Here is a 16,072-nt window from a genome sequence, read left to right as displayed (position 1 = left end):
ATTTCTGGTAAGAGCAAAACGCTAACCTTATTTCTGTCCTGTTCTCTCCATTCTGCAAACATTCACCGCTGCACCATCATATTCTTCTCGTGTTCACCTTCAATGCTTCTCCTGTGCTGAGCCCCCTCACCTTGATTTGGAAAGCCCAATCAGAATCCACTAGTCTCCTCCAAGGCTTTGAATGTGCTATAAAAACCTGTCTTTTCATGACAGTCTACCAACTCTTCACCTAACCCATACCCCCATAACTACCTACCCCCTGTGTCTGTCCTACCCCTTTAGATTGTAATCCACCTTTCCACCCATGTCTTGCAACTTCTACCTGGTCTTGTGGTCTCCACTTTCAGGGTCTCTGGATGTCTGTTCTGCTCATGCTTTTGGACTCTGTCCTGCTTCACACTGGTATACTCTGTTTGTCCCTTTCCCTCCTCCGTACTCTCTACCCACCAGGACTAGTCAACTTGTTTGTTTTGTTCATTGTGTAACTGGCCTTTCTTCTGCCATGCTATACCTGTCATATGGTTTGTAGTATGTATGCTGTTTGCTCCCCCCATTGTATGATGCTGCGAACCCTTTGCAGTGCCTTTTTTTAAATGATATTTCATGAAGACTTATATGTCTAAATCTATGAATGCTGATCTGAGTCATGATGTCAGCATGTCTGTATGTAAATACGCTTATGGAAATTATATGTTCCTCTGGTAACCTTTCTTACAAAAGCAAACTGTATTCTGAAATGTGTGAACAGAACTTCAGACCTGGGTTTGTCAGAAGTCCTTCAGTTCTGTACCTTGGTTTGTGATTTGTTCCTCTTTGTATTTGAAATGTACAAAAAATCCTCCATGAATGTGCCATACATGTGAGTGTTGCACCTACTATTTACTGTAGGATGGAGCAAGAATTCTCCCGACGTCTCAGTGTCTCAGAGACACGGGATGAAGGTGCTGCTGGGAAGACTCTTTCTGCTGCTGCCAGGCGTTCCTTCTTTCGCAGAAAACACAAACACAAGCGGAGTGGGTCTCGCGATGGCAAAGAACTTCAAGGGCTGGACACAATCAGCACTGATTCTATTCCCTTCCTTGATGGTGAGAGACATTGCAAAATTAAGAATTGGGAATCAACCCTAAATCGTAAGAACTTCACTTTTAGGTGTGCTTTGCATAATGTAAGAAGCACCATTTTGTACTTATCTCATCCAACATTTACAACTTGCCCTGACCACTTGTCTCACATTCACTTGTTTTGAAAGTGTTCTCTGATATAATGCACATGAGCCATTGATTGCAAAACAGCAAAACACACAGCTAATTTCCTAAAACAACCTGTTTACATTTTCTGTCATTTCCAGTCACACAAATCACTTATCTTTTATTAGAGTCTATGAACTTAGCATACCAACGAGTTCAGAGAGTGGACTGCACTTCTCCTCGTCCTGTGCTCATTTTAGGACCATTAGTTGATGCTGTGAAAGATATGCTGGTGAAAGAGTCCCCAGGACGGTTCTGCAGGTGCCCTCTTGGTAAGTGTCCTCACTTCAATAATTCCTTTATTATCACATTCAGACTACGTAGTTCTGCAATGTATATTTATAATCCAGAGTGTAACTTTGTTAATTACTTTATGTATAATGTTTATCTATTATTTTTTTGTCTTTCAGAGGTAATGAAAGCCTCACAGCAGGCCATAGAGCGCGGGGTAAAGGACTGTCTCTTTATAGACTACAAGAGGAGAAGTGGGCATTTCGATGTTACTACAGTAGCTTCAATCAAGGAGATCACAGAGAAGGTACTTTCTTCCAAGCTACCTGATCCATTAACAATATCAAGATAGTGATGGTCACAATTATCTCTCCCCGTCTAGAGGAATGCAGCAAAACAGATTCAATTCTAAACTTGTTTCTTCTTTTCTAGAACTGCCACTGTCTGCTGGACATAGCGCCTCATGCCATTGAGCGGCTTCACAGTGTCCACATATATCCCATAGTCCTATTTATCCGATACAAAAGCACTAAGCAGATAAAGTAAGTCTGTATATTACTAGATTACAGTGCTGGGCGCTCATCAGATGATTGACCTAATAAACTAGATTCCTAATATTCTGACTAAATATACTTCAAAAATTAATGTAAAAGGTTAAAACATTTATTTGAAATTCGAAAAAAGATATGAATCATGTAATACCATGAATAAATAAATAAATTCAAATGGAATTAATGGATCCACTTAAATAACAGTATAATCTTAACAACAAAGCACATAAATGCAAATCTAATTACATGGATAAATGGCAGATAAAGCGCAATTAATAATCCAAGTATTATATGAATAAAAAAGTCAATCTCATCAATAAATGAAATCTAACAATAGATCACACATGAATCGCAATTCTAATCATACAGATTGATGGCGCATGATGTTGAAGATATGTTCCATGTAAATAACAATTCTCGTGAAGGTTGTAGGCTTCTGAATTAAACAGTCTTGTCACGCTTAACAATCAACAAAATTGATGAATGAATCAGCCCACTGGTTGTATAGTTCCGTGCACTTATTTATCTAAGGTAACCTATCAGTAAAACAAAGTGTGACTCCGTGTCTTATGGTAGTATAATACTTGCGATTTGATGTCAAGAGTATGAGGTCCAAATCTTGTCAAGTAATCCAGTATATTGTCCCAATTGTAAAAGCAGCCTGGTCCCAAATGGAAAGGGAGAGGATACAGCAGCGGGTGATCACGCCGCTGCTGTTAGCAACTGATGGTGCGTTCCACTGTGGAACGCAGACGCACTTCCGGTTAGTGCTATTGGCCAATAGAATAGTAATGGGTGGAGCCCCAACGCGTTTCGTCCTGCTACGGACTTTCTCAAGAGCTATGTATATTACAGCAATAGTTTATATAGATATCTTAAATGATTGATCTGTGATGGCATGTTTATAGTTTGTAGATATTTCCATTCAAAACTAAATTTTCAAAGTCAAGCTTGGTTGCAAAAGACTCCCCTCGCTCCAGCTGATTAAACATGTTTTCAGACATGCAGCACATTGTCCACAGACAACCTGCTGCCAGCGGCAGCCATCTGAGCACCAATGGTTACACGCAAAACTGGGGGACTGGCAAGATTGTCCGAATGCCAGACCCCAGGTAAGTAATATTTTGGGATCAGGTTTTTCTTAGAATATTCCACATAACCAGAATTTTCAGCCTTGGCCACAGCCAATGATAATTGTGATTTCTCTGTATATCCACTCACAAAATGTGGCAGAATGGGATTTATGCAATACCTGATGCATGAACACTTTTCCTGGAAGCTACACTGCATGTTTTTTGTACACAATGACTCTATGGGTAGTTTATTGCCTATACACCGACAACTTTTTTTTTGTCAGCAATTGGGCGAGGAGTACTGTGTTGGAATTCCATGTCAACAAAGGGAGCAAGCAACGTACACCTTGGTGGAAGGGAAAGCAATTTCCTTTAAATAAGATTTCTACCCAGTTTTTTCTATTTTGCGATTGACCTTTCTCTACTCATAAGTAGCAACAGTTGGCAAAGTAGGGTTTGGCGCAAGGCCTCTTAGTTTGTGGAATAGCAAACTTGTTAGTATCGGAACATACTAAGGGACTCTGGAATTTTGTTTACTTGAGGGTTTTTAAGAACCTAGATAATACACCTAGGCACCCTATAGTGACAGCTCTAGTGTCCCTTAACACGTTTTTATCAAGGTCCTTGAATTTAAAGCAGTTCATTTGTGGAGGCACTTGTCTATACGTAATGACTAAAATGATATGTTGACATTGCTTAGTGACATGGTGATGCACCATTTTCTGTTTAGGCCAGATGTTGATCAGACCCACACCCTCTTCTCTCTTTTTTTTGGTGCGTTTTTGTTTGTTATTTTGTACTCTCCCGTAGCGACTCCTTTTTTGATAGTTTTGTTACCTTAGACAGTCTGTCGATGCAATGTTTGACCCCTTTTGTACCCATGTAAAGCTACCTCTTTCTTGGTGCCTGGATCGAGGATACCATCTTTTTCTGCACCTGACCCATACATTTCAATGGTCAGGATGTAGGCCTAGTATATAAATATTGTACATGTTTGAGATGGTAAACAATGGTGCATTTTTTCAGTGTAATTCAGTCTGTGTTTCACAGCATAATTTAGAAGGCTTCAGTTGGACTTTATGGAACTGCATATTTTTGTTGATTTAATGTGGATGAATACTTTTAGAAAGGCTGCAGCAAGAAAACCCATTTTACATGTCAGTGGTTCCAATGTAATCAACTGTATGCAAAGTATCCTTTACAGTTCATTTACACACAGGAGACATAACTGTGGCAATATTGAGATGTTATTATAAGGAGCAGGCAGATGATTTCATTGGTTTTCTGATGAGGGCTTACTCCTTGTTCGTCTCAGAAAAAGCATATAAAAGAAAAGGATTTCACTCATCAGGTGCCCACAGTGTATTAAAAAGGATAAGGACAATTAAGTCAATTTTGTGTTTGATGATTTTATTATATACACAGATACTATTTATAATATTTGGTAATATATTCTTTAGAGAAAGATCCAGCTTTTGTAAGTTTAATCCCAAGAGATATCTTCAGATGGTGTCCTACACTTAAAGTTAAGTTGGTCACAGTGCATTTGTCACTCCTAAAAAGGATACATGACTCTGCACCCCATATAGAGGAAATAAAAAAAAAATGTGGAAACTGTGTTATGTGCCATTCTGTGAAATTATTTATCAACGGAGATACACAACAATTGTGATGTATGTGACTTGCTGTACATGTCACTTTATGTGGTTAAGATATTTATGCCTTATTAAATCAAGAAAAGGGGAACACTTTATGGCCATTTTAAATCAGAAAAGTTACTGGCAAAACATTGTTACAAAAAGAATGCTTGATCATTAGATTGGTATCTGCTGACTGTCACTTTAAGTTAATTTCCGTCTCTTATGTGAGTTGTGGTTATTTTGTAGATAATTTATATTTGTAGCTATTTGCAAGTTTATTTTTTTGTATTGTAATTCTGGTAATCTAAGTATGATTGGCACAGATAGTTAGGGATGTGTCTTAGAGATCTATTTAAGTGAACCTTTTAATCAAATACCAGAAAAATACTTTGAAAAAGCAACTTTTTCTGCTAAACAGTAGTGAGGAGTGGCTACTCCTGCCCTCTACAGTATATCACACTCTGACACCCCCCTAAGACTGGAAGGGGATTGACCTCGACGGTCATAAACCAATCTGTAATTTTCTTCATTATTCAACCTCCCTCCCTGCACCAGACCCTTTCACTTTTCTTTCAAAATTGCTCTCCATACAGTCTATAATATTTTCAAGCTAATGTTAAATTACTTCAATATCTACATACTGCCCTTATATCGCTGTGTGTGAGGTCCCCATCCCCACACACTGTAATATAAGGTCTATTGGACAATTGCCCTTAAAATACGGTTTGCATTAGTCTTTGTGTGGTTATTTGTTGATCTCACTGTCAGGCTTCCATGGGTATCCAGACACATAGCTTGATCTGTCAAATTTAACCACATACTGTGCACTCAGGCCTGGACAGCATTAGTAACTGTATTTCGCAGGGGCGGACCCAGACATTTGCCCTACCCGGGGCGATTTTAGGGGGAGCCCTCTTTCTGTGTTCTAAGGCTGCCGGCGGCTGCACAGTATGTGCAGGTCCGTTCAGCAGTGAAAGTGTGCTGTCCCGCTGCTCTGATTGTGTTTAAAACACAATCGGAGCAACCGGGCAGCACACTGTCACTGCTGAACGGACCTGCACAGTGTGCAGCTGTCTGCAGCAAGCCCCTGCTAGGGGGGGCAATCGTCCCCCCCTGGATCCGCCACTGGTATTTCGTAATACCCACACAATGTTACATTCTTGATCCAAGTTTATGAAATGGAACATTTATCGCTTAAAGCACTGACTCGGGTAATATATGTACTCAAAAATGAATACAACAATGTATATGAAAATTAGTGATTTCTATTAAGGGAATGGCTGGGTTGCAGGGAAGCCGACTGTAGATTCATATTGCAGGGGTTCAATCTGTGTGTGGTATAATAGCCACTCGGTTGTAATGGTGAAAGGGGAAAAATAAGTGATGTTATGTACTGGGTTGTTAGATTGTGGGTCATATAGATTGCCAGGAGCTCATACAAGTAGGTCAATAATGTGGAGCTTATGGTAATAAGGTACAGTTGTCAACATAGATATTGAGGTCTGGATCACTGATTATGTGAATGATAAAAATTATTTGGGTAAATAAAGTGAGCAACTTGCAGTATAAGATTGTGACATGTTGAGGATCAGCTACAGTTACTAAGAAAGATCATCTGTATGTAATAGATTGGATTGTCATTACTCATATCATTTTGCAGTACACAATTATATAAAAGTGCAGAACAATCACAGCAAATCTCAACCATTAAGTTAATCATATCATGCTGCACACCTTGTCTTAATATAAATCTCTCATTTTGTATACATATATAGCCCCAGAGCGTGCCTTGAGCACTGAATGCTCCCCTGTTTCATACATACAGATATCTTCATACAGAAGAGTCCAGATAACTGTACATTTCAGCAGTACGGCAGGCAAATCCCCGCTCCGTCTCCACTAGTAGCACTGCTCCTATCCAAACTCTGGCACCATTTCTCTGGGTCTCTAATAAATGCATATACTTGGATACAATTGTCTTGCTACAGCAGTTTTTGCATATGCAATGCAAATCGATCTCTTGATTTAGTGGTAATATTTTGTTTTGTTTTTTTTTAGAGATGAGCGCATTCGGATTTATGAAATCCGAGCCCACCCGAACGTTGCCGATCCGAGACAGATCCGGGTATTGGCGCCAAATTCAAATCTGAAACTGAGGCTCTGACTCATAATCCCGTTGTCGGATCTCGCGATACTCGGCTCCTATAAATTCCCCGCTAGTCGCCGCCATCTTCACTCGGGCATTGATCAGGGTAGAGGGAGGGTGTGTTAGGTGGTCCTCTGTCCTGCTATATCTCGTGCTGTTCAGTTCAGTTCAGTTCAGTTCAGTTCAGTTCAGTTCTGTGCTGTGCTGTGCTGTGCTGTGCTGTGCTGTGCTGTGCTGTGCTGTGCTCAGTCAACTGGTGCTGTGTCCTGTGCTCTGTCCTTCTGAGGTCAGTGGTGCTGCTGGGTCCTGTGCTCTGTCCTTCTGAGGTCAGTGGTGCTGCTGGGTCCTGTGCTCTGTCCTTCTGAGGTCAGTGGTGCTGCTGTGTCCTGTTCAGTCCAGTGGTGCTGTGTACTGTGCTCTGTGCTTCTAAGGGCATAGTTATTTCCCCAATATTCCCCAGTGTTTAAAAAAATAAAAAAAAGTTATTTAAAAAAATACTAAAAACTAATTTAATTTTTTTTTAATTACCACAAAATTTGCACAACCAATCCTGCAGTATAAGCCCATTGGTACTGCAATATTACCAAGTTCACAAATTCTGCAGTATCAGTCCAGTGGTGCTGTGTCCTGTGCTCTGTCCTGCTGTGTTCAGTAGTGCTGCTGGGTCCTGTGCTGTGTCCTGTTCAGTCCAGTGGTGCTGTGTCCTGTGCTCTGTGCTTCTAAGGGCATAGTTATTTCCCCATTATTCCCAAGTTTTTAAAAAATAAAAAAAAAGTTATAAAAAATATTAAAATAAAAAATTAAAAAAAAAAAGTAATTATAACCAAATTTGCAAAACCAATCCAGCAGTATAAGTCCATTGGTACTGCAATATTACCAAGTTCACACATTCTACAGTATCTTGTGCTACATATAATGGAGACCAAAAATTTGGAGGATAAAGTAGGGAAAGATCAAGACCCACTTCCTCCTAATGCTGAAGCTGCTGCCACTAGTCATGACATAGACGATGAAATGCCATCAACGTCGTCTTCCAAACCCGATGCCCAATCTCGTAGTACCGGGCATGTAAAATCCAAAAAGCCCAAGTTAAGAAAAAGTAGCAAAAAGAGAAACTTAAAATCATCTGAGGAGAAACGTAAAGTTGGCAATATGCCATTTACGACACGGAGTGGCAAGGAATGGCTTAGGCCCTGGCCCGTGTTCATGACTAGTGGTTCAGCTTCACCCACGGATCTTATCCCTCCTCCTCCTCCCCCCCCCTACAAAAAATTGAAGGGCGTTATGCTGTCAGCAACAAAACAGCAAACAACTCTGCCTTCTAAAGAGAAATTATCACAAATCCCCAAGGCGAGTCCAAGGGTGTTGGTGGTTGTCAAGCCTGACCTTCCCATCACTGTACGGGAAGAGGTGGCTCGGGAGGAGCCTATTGATGATGTAGCTGGCGCTGTGGAGGAACTTGATGATGAGGATGGTGATGTGGTTATTGTAAATGAGGCACCAGGGGGGGAAACAGCTGATGTCCATGGGATGAAAAAGCCCATCGTCATGCCTGGTCAGAAGACCAAAAAATGCACCTCTTCGGTCTGGAATTATTTTTATCCAAATCCAGACAACCAATGTATGGCCATATGTAGCTTATGTAAAGCTCAAATAAGCAGGGGTAAGGATCTTGCCCACCTAGGAACATCCTCCCTTATACGTGACCTGAATAACCTTTATAGTTCAGTGGTTAGTTCAGGAACTGGGGCTAGGACCCTCATCGGTACAGGGACACCTAAATCCCGTGGTCCAGTTGGATACACACCAGCAACCCCCTCCTCGTCAACTTCCTCCACAATCTCCATCAGATTCAGTCCTGCAGCCCAAGTCAGCAGCCAGACTGAGTCCTCCTCAATACGGGATTCATCCGAGGAATCCTGCAGCGGTACGCCTACTACTGCCACTGCTGCTGTTGCTGCTGTTAGTCGGTCATCTTCCCAGAGGGGAAGTCGTAAGACCGCTAAGTCTTTCACAAAACAATTGACCGTCCAACAGTCGTTTGCCATGACCACAAAATACGATAGTAGTCACCCTATTGCAAAGCGTATAACTGCGGCTGTAACTGCAATGTTGGTGTTAGACGTGCGCCCGGTGTCCGCCATCAGTGGAGTGGGATTTAGAGGGTTGATGGAGGTATTGTGTCCCCGGTACCAAATCCCGTCGAGATTCCACTTCACTAGGCAGGCGATACCAAAAATGTACAGAGAAGTACGATCAAGTGTCCTCAGTGCTCTAAAAAATGCGGTTGTACCCACTGTCCACTTAACCACGGACATGTGGACAAGTGGTTCTGGGCAAACGAAGGACTATATGACTGTGACAGCCCACTGGGTAGATGCATCCCCTTCCGCAGCAACAGCAACAGCTGCATCAGTAGCAGCATCTACAAAATGGCTGCTCGTGCAAAGGCAGGCAACATTGTGTATTATAGGCTTTAATAAGAGGCACAACGCTGACAACATATTAGAGAAACTGAGGGAAATTATCTCCCAGTGGCTTACCCCACTTAGACTCTCATGGGGATTTGTGGTGTCAGACAATGCCAGTAACATTGTACGGGCATTAAATATGGGCAATTTCCAGCACGTCCCATGTTTTGCCCACACCATTAATTTGGTGGTGCAGCATTACCTCAAGAGTGACAGGGGTGTGCAGGAGATGCTTGCGGTGGCGCGCAAAATTGCTGGACACTTTCGGCATTCAGCCAGTGCCTACCGCAGACTAGAGGCACATCAAAAAAGCATGAACCTGCCCTGCCATCACCTCAAACAAGAGGTTGTGACGCGCTGGAACTCCACCCTCTATATGCTGCAGAGGATGGAGGAGCAGCAAAAGGCCATTCAGGCCTACACAGCCACCTACGACATAGGCAAAGGAGTGGGGATGCCCCTCAGTCAAGCGCAGTGGAGACTGATTTCCGTGTTGTGCAAGGTTCTGCAGCCATTTGAACTTGCCACACGAGAAGTCAGTTCCGACACTGCCAGCTTGAGTCAGGTCATTCCTCTTATCAGGCTGTTGCAGAAGCAGCTGGAGAAAGTGAGGGAGGAGCTGGTAAGCCATTGCGATTACACCAAGCATGTAGCTCTTGTGGATGTAGCCCTTCGTACGCTTTGACTTTAAAAGAGTGACCACCCTCGGATCCTGGCAGAGGAATACATTCTGGCCACCGTGCTCGATCCTCGGTTTAAAGCGTATGTTGTGTCTCTGTTTCCGGCGCACACAAGTCTACAGCGGTGCAAAGACCTGCTGGTCAGGAGATTGTCCTCTGAAGAGGACCGTGACATGCCAACAGCTCCACCCTCATTTTCTTCCACATCTATGGCTGCGAGGAAAAAGCTCAGTTTTCCCAAAAGAGGCGCTGGCGGGGATGCTGATAACATGTGATCCGGACTGAAGGACCTGCCAACCATTGCAGACATGTCTACTCTCGCTGCATTGGATGCTGTCACAATAGAAAAAATTGTGGATGATTACTTTGCTGACACCATCCAAGTAGACATGTCAGACAGTCCATATTGTTACTGGCAGGAAAAAAAGGCAGTTTGGAAGCCCCTGTACAAACTGGCTCTATTTTACCTGAGTTGTCCCCCCTCCAGCGTGTACTCGGAAAGAGTTTTTAGTGCAGCGGGGAACCTGGTCAGTGAGCGGCGAAGGAGGTTGCTTCCTCATAACGTTGAAAAAATGATGTTTATAAAAATGAATAATCAATTCCTCAATGAAGTACAGCACTGCCCTCCAGATAGTACAGAGGGACCTGTGGTTGTGGAGTCCAGCGGGGACGAATTGATAATGTGTGATGCGGAGGAAGTACACACTGTAGGGGGAGAGGAATCAGAGGTTGAGGATGAGGACGACATCTTGCCTCAGTAGAGCCTGTTTAGTCTGTACAGGGAGAGATGAATAGCTTTTTTGGTGTGGGGGCCCAAAAAAATCAATCATTTCAGCCAAAGTTGTTTGGTAGGCCCTGTCGCTGAAATGATTGGTTTGTTAAAGTGTGCATGTCCTATTTCAACAACATAAGGGTGGGTGTGAGGGCCCAAGGACAATTCCATCTTGGAACTTTTTTTTTGCATTATATGACCAATCAACAGTCGTTTGCCATGTTTAAAAAGTAAAACCAAATTTAAACAAATTCAAGAAATTAAACCAAAAGTAAAATGCCCTGTCATAATTTAAAACGAGGTATTGACGTGCTCTAAAACTACTGTATTGTTGTTTATATTTTATAAACACTACACTTGAAAGCTTGAGTCTTTCAATGAAAAAGTAACTGTCCATTGCACGAATATTTGCAACAGGGACAATTTTAGGGTTAACAAAGTCAACTAATAACACTTCGACGCTGTCTGTCTTTATAAACACTACACTTGGAAGTTGGAGGAGGTATTGTGGCCCCGGCACCAAATTTACTACTGGGGCCACTCCACTGTGCAGTCCATACTTAGGTGTATCAGATATTAAACAACGGTGACAGTTGATGCCCAATTTTTTAATTATATTGTTGGCGCTGTAAAAAATTGTGTTCCGGGCACACCACACTACGCAGTCCATACCCTTTTTTGGTGGAATTCTGACCCGTGGAGGGTTTTTTTATTATATTGTGGCCTCGGTACCAAATTGTGTATCGGGGCCACCACACTATGCATTCAAGATAGATAGATGCGTATCATAGATAAAGTACATTCAGTGTTGTGGGGCAAATTGAAAAATATTCAAAATGCACTGACATTATCAAAAAGGAGGTTTTCACACGCTGAAACTCCAATATGTATATGATGGAGAGGATGGAGGAGCAGCCGTATGTGCAGTGTAATGCAGACCTGTTGAAGGTTTTCTATATATTTTATTGTGGTGCCCAGTGCCCACTACTCTACGCAGTCCAGATACTACTTTTGGGTGTAATTCAGACCTGTTGAAGGTTTTCTATATAATTTTTATAGCAGTGCCCAGTGCCCACTACTCTACGCAGTCCAGATACTACTTTTGGGTGTAATTCAGACCTGTTAAAGGTTTTCTATATATTTTATTATGGTGCCCACTACTCTACGCAGTCCAGATACTATTTTTGGGTGTAATTCTGACCAGTTGAATGTTTTCTATATATTATATTGTGGTGGCCAGTGGCCAGTCCTCTATGCAGTCCAGATACTATTTTTGGGTGTAATGCAGACCTGTTGAAGGTTTTCTATATATTTTTTATTGTGGTGCCCAGTGCCCACTACTCCTACGCAGTCCAGATACTATTTTTGGGTGTAATTCAGACCTGTTGAAGGTTTTCTATATATTTTTTATTGTGGTGCCCACTACTCCTACGCAGTCCAGATACTATTTTTGGGTGTAATTCTGACCTGTTGAAGGTTTTCTATATATTATATTGTGGTGGCCAGTGGCCAGTCATCTACGCAGTCCAGATACTATTTTTGGGTGTAATGCAGACCTGTTGAAGGTTTTCTATATATTTTTTATTGTGGTGCCCACTACTCCTACGCAGTCCAGATACTATTTTTGGGTGTAATTCTGACCTGTTGAAGTTTTTCTATATATTATATTGTGGTGGCCAGTGGCCAGTCCTCTATGCAGTCCAGATACTATTTTTGGGTGTAATGCAGACCTGTTGAAGGTTTTCTATATATTTTTTATTGTGGTGCCCAGTGCCCACTACTCCTACGCAGTCCAGATACTATTTTTGGGTGTAATTCAGACCTGTTGAAGGTTTTCTATATATTTTTTATTGTGGTGCCCACTACTCCTACGCAGTCCAGATACTATTTTTGGGTGTAATTCAGACCAGATGATGGGTTTTTAATTGTATTGTGGGGATACCTCGTTGCAACGTTTTGTACTAAAAAAAAAAATTATTGTGAGGTGTTAGGTGTTCAGACTAGCCTTTAAATTAGTGGAAATTATTGTTATTGAATGTTATTGAGGTTAATAATAGCGTAGGAGTGAAAATAAGCCCAAAAACTTGATTTTTACACTTTTTAGTTTTTTTTCCAAAAAAATCCGAATCCAAAACCTTAAATCCGAACCAAAACGTTTCGGCAGGTGTTTTGCAAAACAAATCCGAACCCAAAACATCGAGAAAATCCGGATCCAAAACACAAAACACGAGACCTCAAAAGTCGCCGGTGCACATCCCTAGTTTTTTTAGAAATGGTCCTATTTACAAATGAATGAATAAAGGGAAAGAAAACTTTCTTTAAGTCTCATATTAAATGTTGGACCATTTTATTCATTGCTTTAAAATTATATTACAAAAAATAATTTTAGATTTCTGATAGCCTTGTTTTTGTTAGGCAGTTTTATAATTTGGTCTGCTGGCTTAATATTGTGAAAATTGGATTGCTCTGTGTAGAAATTGGAATTTCTAAATGAAAAATGCATAGTAGAAGCTGCACGTTTAAGAAAAAAAAATCTAATTATTATTTATCTAGTAATACTCCAGTAAACTAGGTAGCCACATTGAAGAGATCATACACAGAAAATAATAACAAAGAATATTAAATGCATGATGGTACAAAATGAAGACACTGGCTCTTTCGACTTGTAGTTCACTCTTTTGCACTTTTACACAAATTAAATGGATGTTTTCACATGCACAAGCTCCATATTCCTTGTAAATGAATTGCATATTAAGATATGGACAGTGATTAAGTATCAGTTTGTTGTTGTTGTATTTTTCTGCATTGGTCAGGACTGAAAATATTTGCAGCTAATGCTGTAGAGTGAGAATAAGCACTAAAACATTTTTGGTAACTGTTTAGCTGGGACGCTTTCATAAGCAGTACTTAAAGCACACTCTTTAATTTCACTATTCTATATCTTACTGCAGATTACTTACACGTAGTCACTAAAACATCCAGTAGATGGTGTGATTCTCGATTTCTATATCATTAGGCCAGTGTGTGTAATTACTATATCATTGTTATCTATGGGTTGCTTTTATTTGCCACAATCACTTAGTTATATTTCCAAAGTATAATGTGGCTTTAAAGAAATGTGCATATTGTACATGCAATATTGCTCTGGAATGAATAATTGTCTTTATTTGTCATTTTCTGCTTTGTCTGTAGGGAACAAAAGGACCCAATCTTTCTAAGGGACAAAGTGACACAGAAAAATTCCAAAGAGCAGTTTGAATCCGCGCAGAAGATTGAACAGGAATACAGCAAGTATTTCACAGGTGAGGGCAATATCAAGCATCACTAATAGATTTATACAATTGAATATTTTTGTGCTTGTCATTATCAACAAGTCTCTATAGTTATCAGAAACCTCCGGTTGAGGAGGCACTTTACATGGTATGAAAGATTTGGTTACTAGCTGAAATGAGTTGAAATATTTAATTGCCGTAAGGATTGATATTGCGTGGTGTTTTGTTGTTTTTTTTTTTGTTTTTTTTTTAATAAAAAACACATTTCAATAGTAGTTATTATTATTTATTTATAAGGCGCCACAAGGTTTCCGCAGCGCCGAATAGTTGTCATATAGCTTTGCAGCACAGCCAGAACCCACCTCATCAGGTATTAAAGAATCTAGTGGATATTTGACTGTATAGTGCTGATAGACAATACTTTGACAGTAATGATACAGCAGACTATTTTCCCAATTTGCACGCATCTCCATGCTGGGACTGTGTATCATTGAATGCTCATACACATATTTCTGGGAAAGTGGCTGAAAACTCATGAAATATAGCATGCTTTGGTAATGTGTTTTTACCGCATTTTTCATGCGGTGCACTTTTATCAATGCGTTCCATTGTACTGGTAGCGTGAGATAATGCATGTGAATGCATGTCAATGGACATGCTTTGTTGTAAAGGCACAATTGACTCGCTTGTCCTATGTTAATGTGTTTTTCATGCATTTCTTAACATGTGGAAAAGTGCAATATGTACGAATGAGCCCTTAGTATTACAATTTTGTTATAGGAAACTTACACCTTAGCTTTGAAAATTTTCAGATAGTGTCTGGCATGAGTAGCAAATGTAACCATTGCATAAAATTGGTAAGTTGGAAATAATGTACTTATGGTAGTTGTGAGGAAACAAAAGGTCCCTTATTACCTAGACAAACTGTGCCTCATTTCTCACACTAATAGGAGTTAAGTTACTATACTTTTTATCTCTGGTACCCTCATCACATAGAAAATGTGTTTTAGTTAATGTCCCAGTCAAAAGGGATAAATGTATTTAATATAGTCAGTTATGTTCCGAATGTGCCTGCACTAGGTGCAGTGATGTATATATGCAATTATTGTGCAAAGTACATTTATATTATATGGCTTATCACAATCCAATGTTATAATATTTCGGGGAAAGTACTGTTGTTTTCACATAATTTTAGAGATCTTGCATCACTCTAACACCCAGGTGCTAACTCTGTGCGGCTGAGCAGGTAAATAGATTATCCACACAGTCATTGTCCACAGACCCACCCTTAAGGGACTATTCTGTTAAAAATAGTTCATTATTATGTAGCAAAATGTATACTTATTAAATGTGTTTATATTTGTGCTTTATCTTGCTGTATATGCGGACATGCAAATAAAATGTGTCTGTTACAATAATTAGCAAACCTGTTGTCTGCAGAGCTGCTGTTAATTGGGGTGCAGGGAACTAGACATCTTGTCTCCACCCCTTATCAGACTTTATACCATAGCCACACTATTGTCAGGGGGATATGGCTGTATGGGGCCCGGACTGACTGGGCCCCTTGAATTTAACTGTTTTTTTACATTGCTATCTTAATTTAATGTTGGGCTAGGACGTCATCACCTCACGTTGCGCTCCCAGTCTGTCTGTGTCTGGGTGTCGCTTATCACACAACATCTGCTGTAAGTAGGTTAATTTGTGAGTGGGTTTGTAGTGAATGGGGTGTTATTGAAGTGCGTTGTGACTGAAGTGTGGGAAGAAGAGGTACAATGTGCTTGAATTATTGGCTAGGAGAACATCACATGCTCCATCGCCTATGGGAACTACAGAGTAGTAGAAGGTTTTATATGAATGATTTTAAACCTACATATAAAAGACATGCCACTATCTGGTTTATGTAGTATTGTCTGATAATTCTTGAAATTAAGTTCAACCTATAACTATCCCCTTATACCTACCTATATGGTTAAAAATATTTTCCAGATA

At 40.5% G+C, this 16,072-nt stretch overlaps 2 protein-coding genes across 4 annotated transcripts in view; both read left to right on the top strand.

Moving 5' to 3' along the window:
* Positions 1-16,072, top strand: part of POLR3A (RNA polymerase III subunit A) — a 614,347-nt gene that overhangs the window by 390,856 nt on the left and 207,419 nt on the right. The gene's annotated exons all lie outside the window — the stretch shown is intronic.
* DLG5 (discs large MAGUK scaffold protein 5) overlaps positions 1-16,072 on the top strand; it is a 159,790-nt gene that overhangs the window by 140,614 nt on the left and 3,104 nt on the right. For all 3 annotated transcript variants that reach the window (XM_075217086.1, XM_075217087.1, XM_075217085.1), the window contains 5 exons: positions 889-1,085; positions 1,376-1,519; positions 1,658-1,785; positions 1,911-2,020; positions 14,004-14,113. In XM_075217086.1, the coding sequence (XP_075073187.1) occupies positions 889-1,085; positions 1,376-1,519; positions 1,658-1,785; positions 1,911-2,020; positions 14,004-14,113 (689 nt within the window). The remainder of the gene's footprint in view (positions 1-888; positions 1,086-1,375; positions 1,520-1,657; positions 1,786-1,910; positions 2,021-14,003; positions 14,114-16,072) is intronic.

The sequence above is a fragment of the Mixophyes fleayi genome, chromosome 6 (genome assembly GCF_038048845.1).
Source record: "Mixophyes fleayi isolate aMixFle1 chromosome 6, aMixFle1.hap1, whole genome shotgun sequence".
NCBI classification, from domain to species: Eukaryota; Metazoa; Chordata; class Amphibia; order Anura; family Limnodynastidae; genus Mixophyes; species Mixophyes fleayi.
Note: the sequence above shows the minus strand (reverse complement) of the source record. Positions and strands in the feature narration are given on the sequence as shown.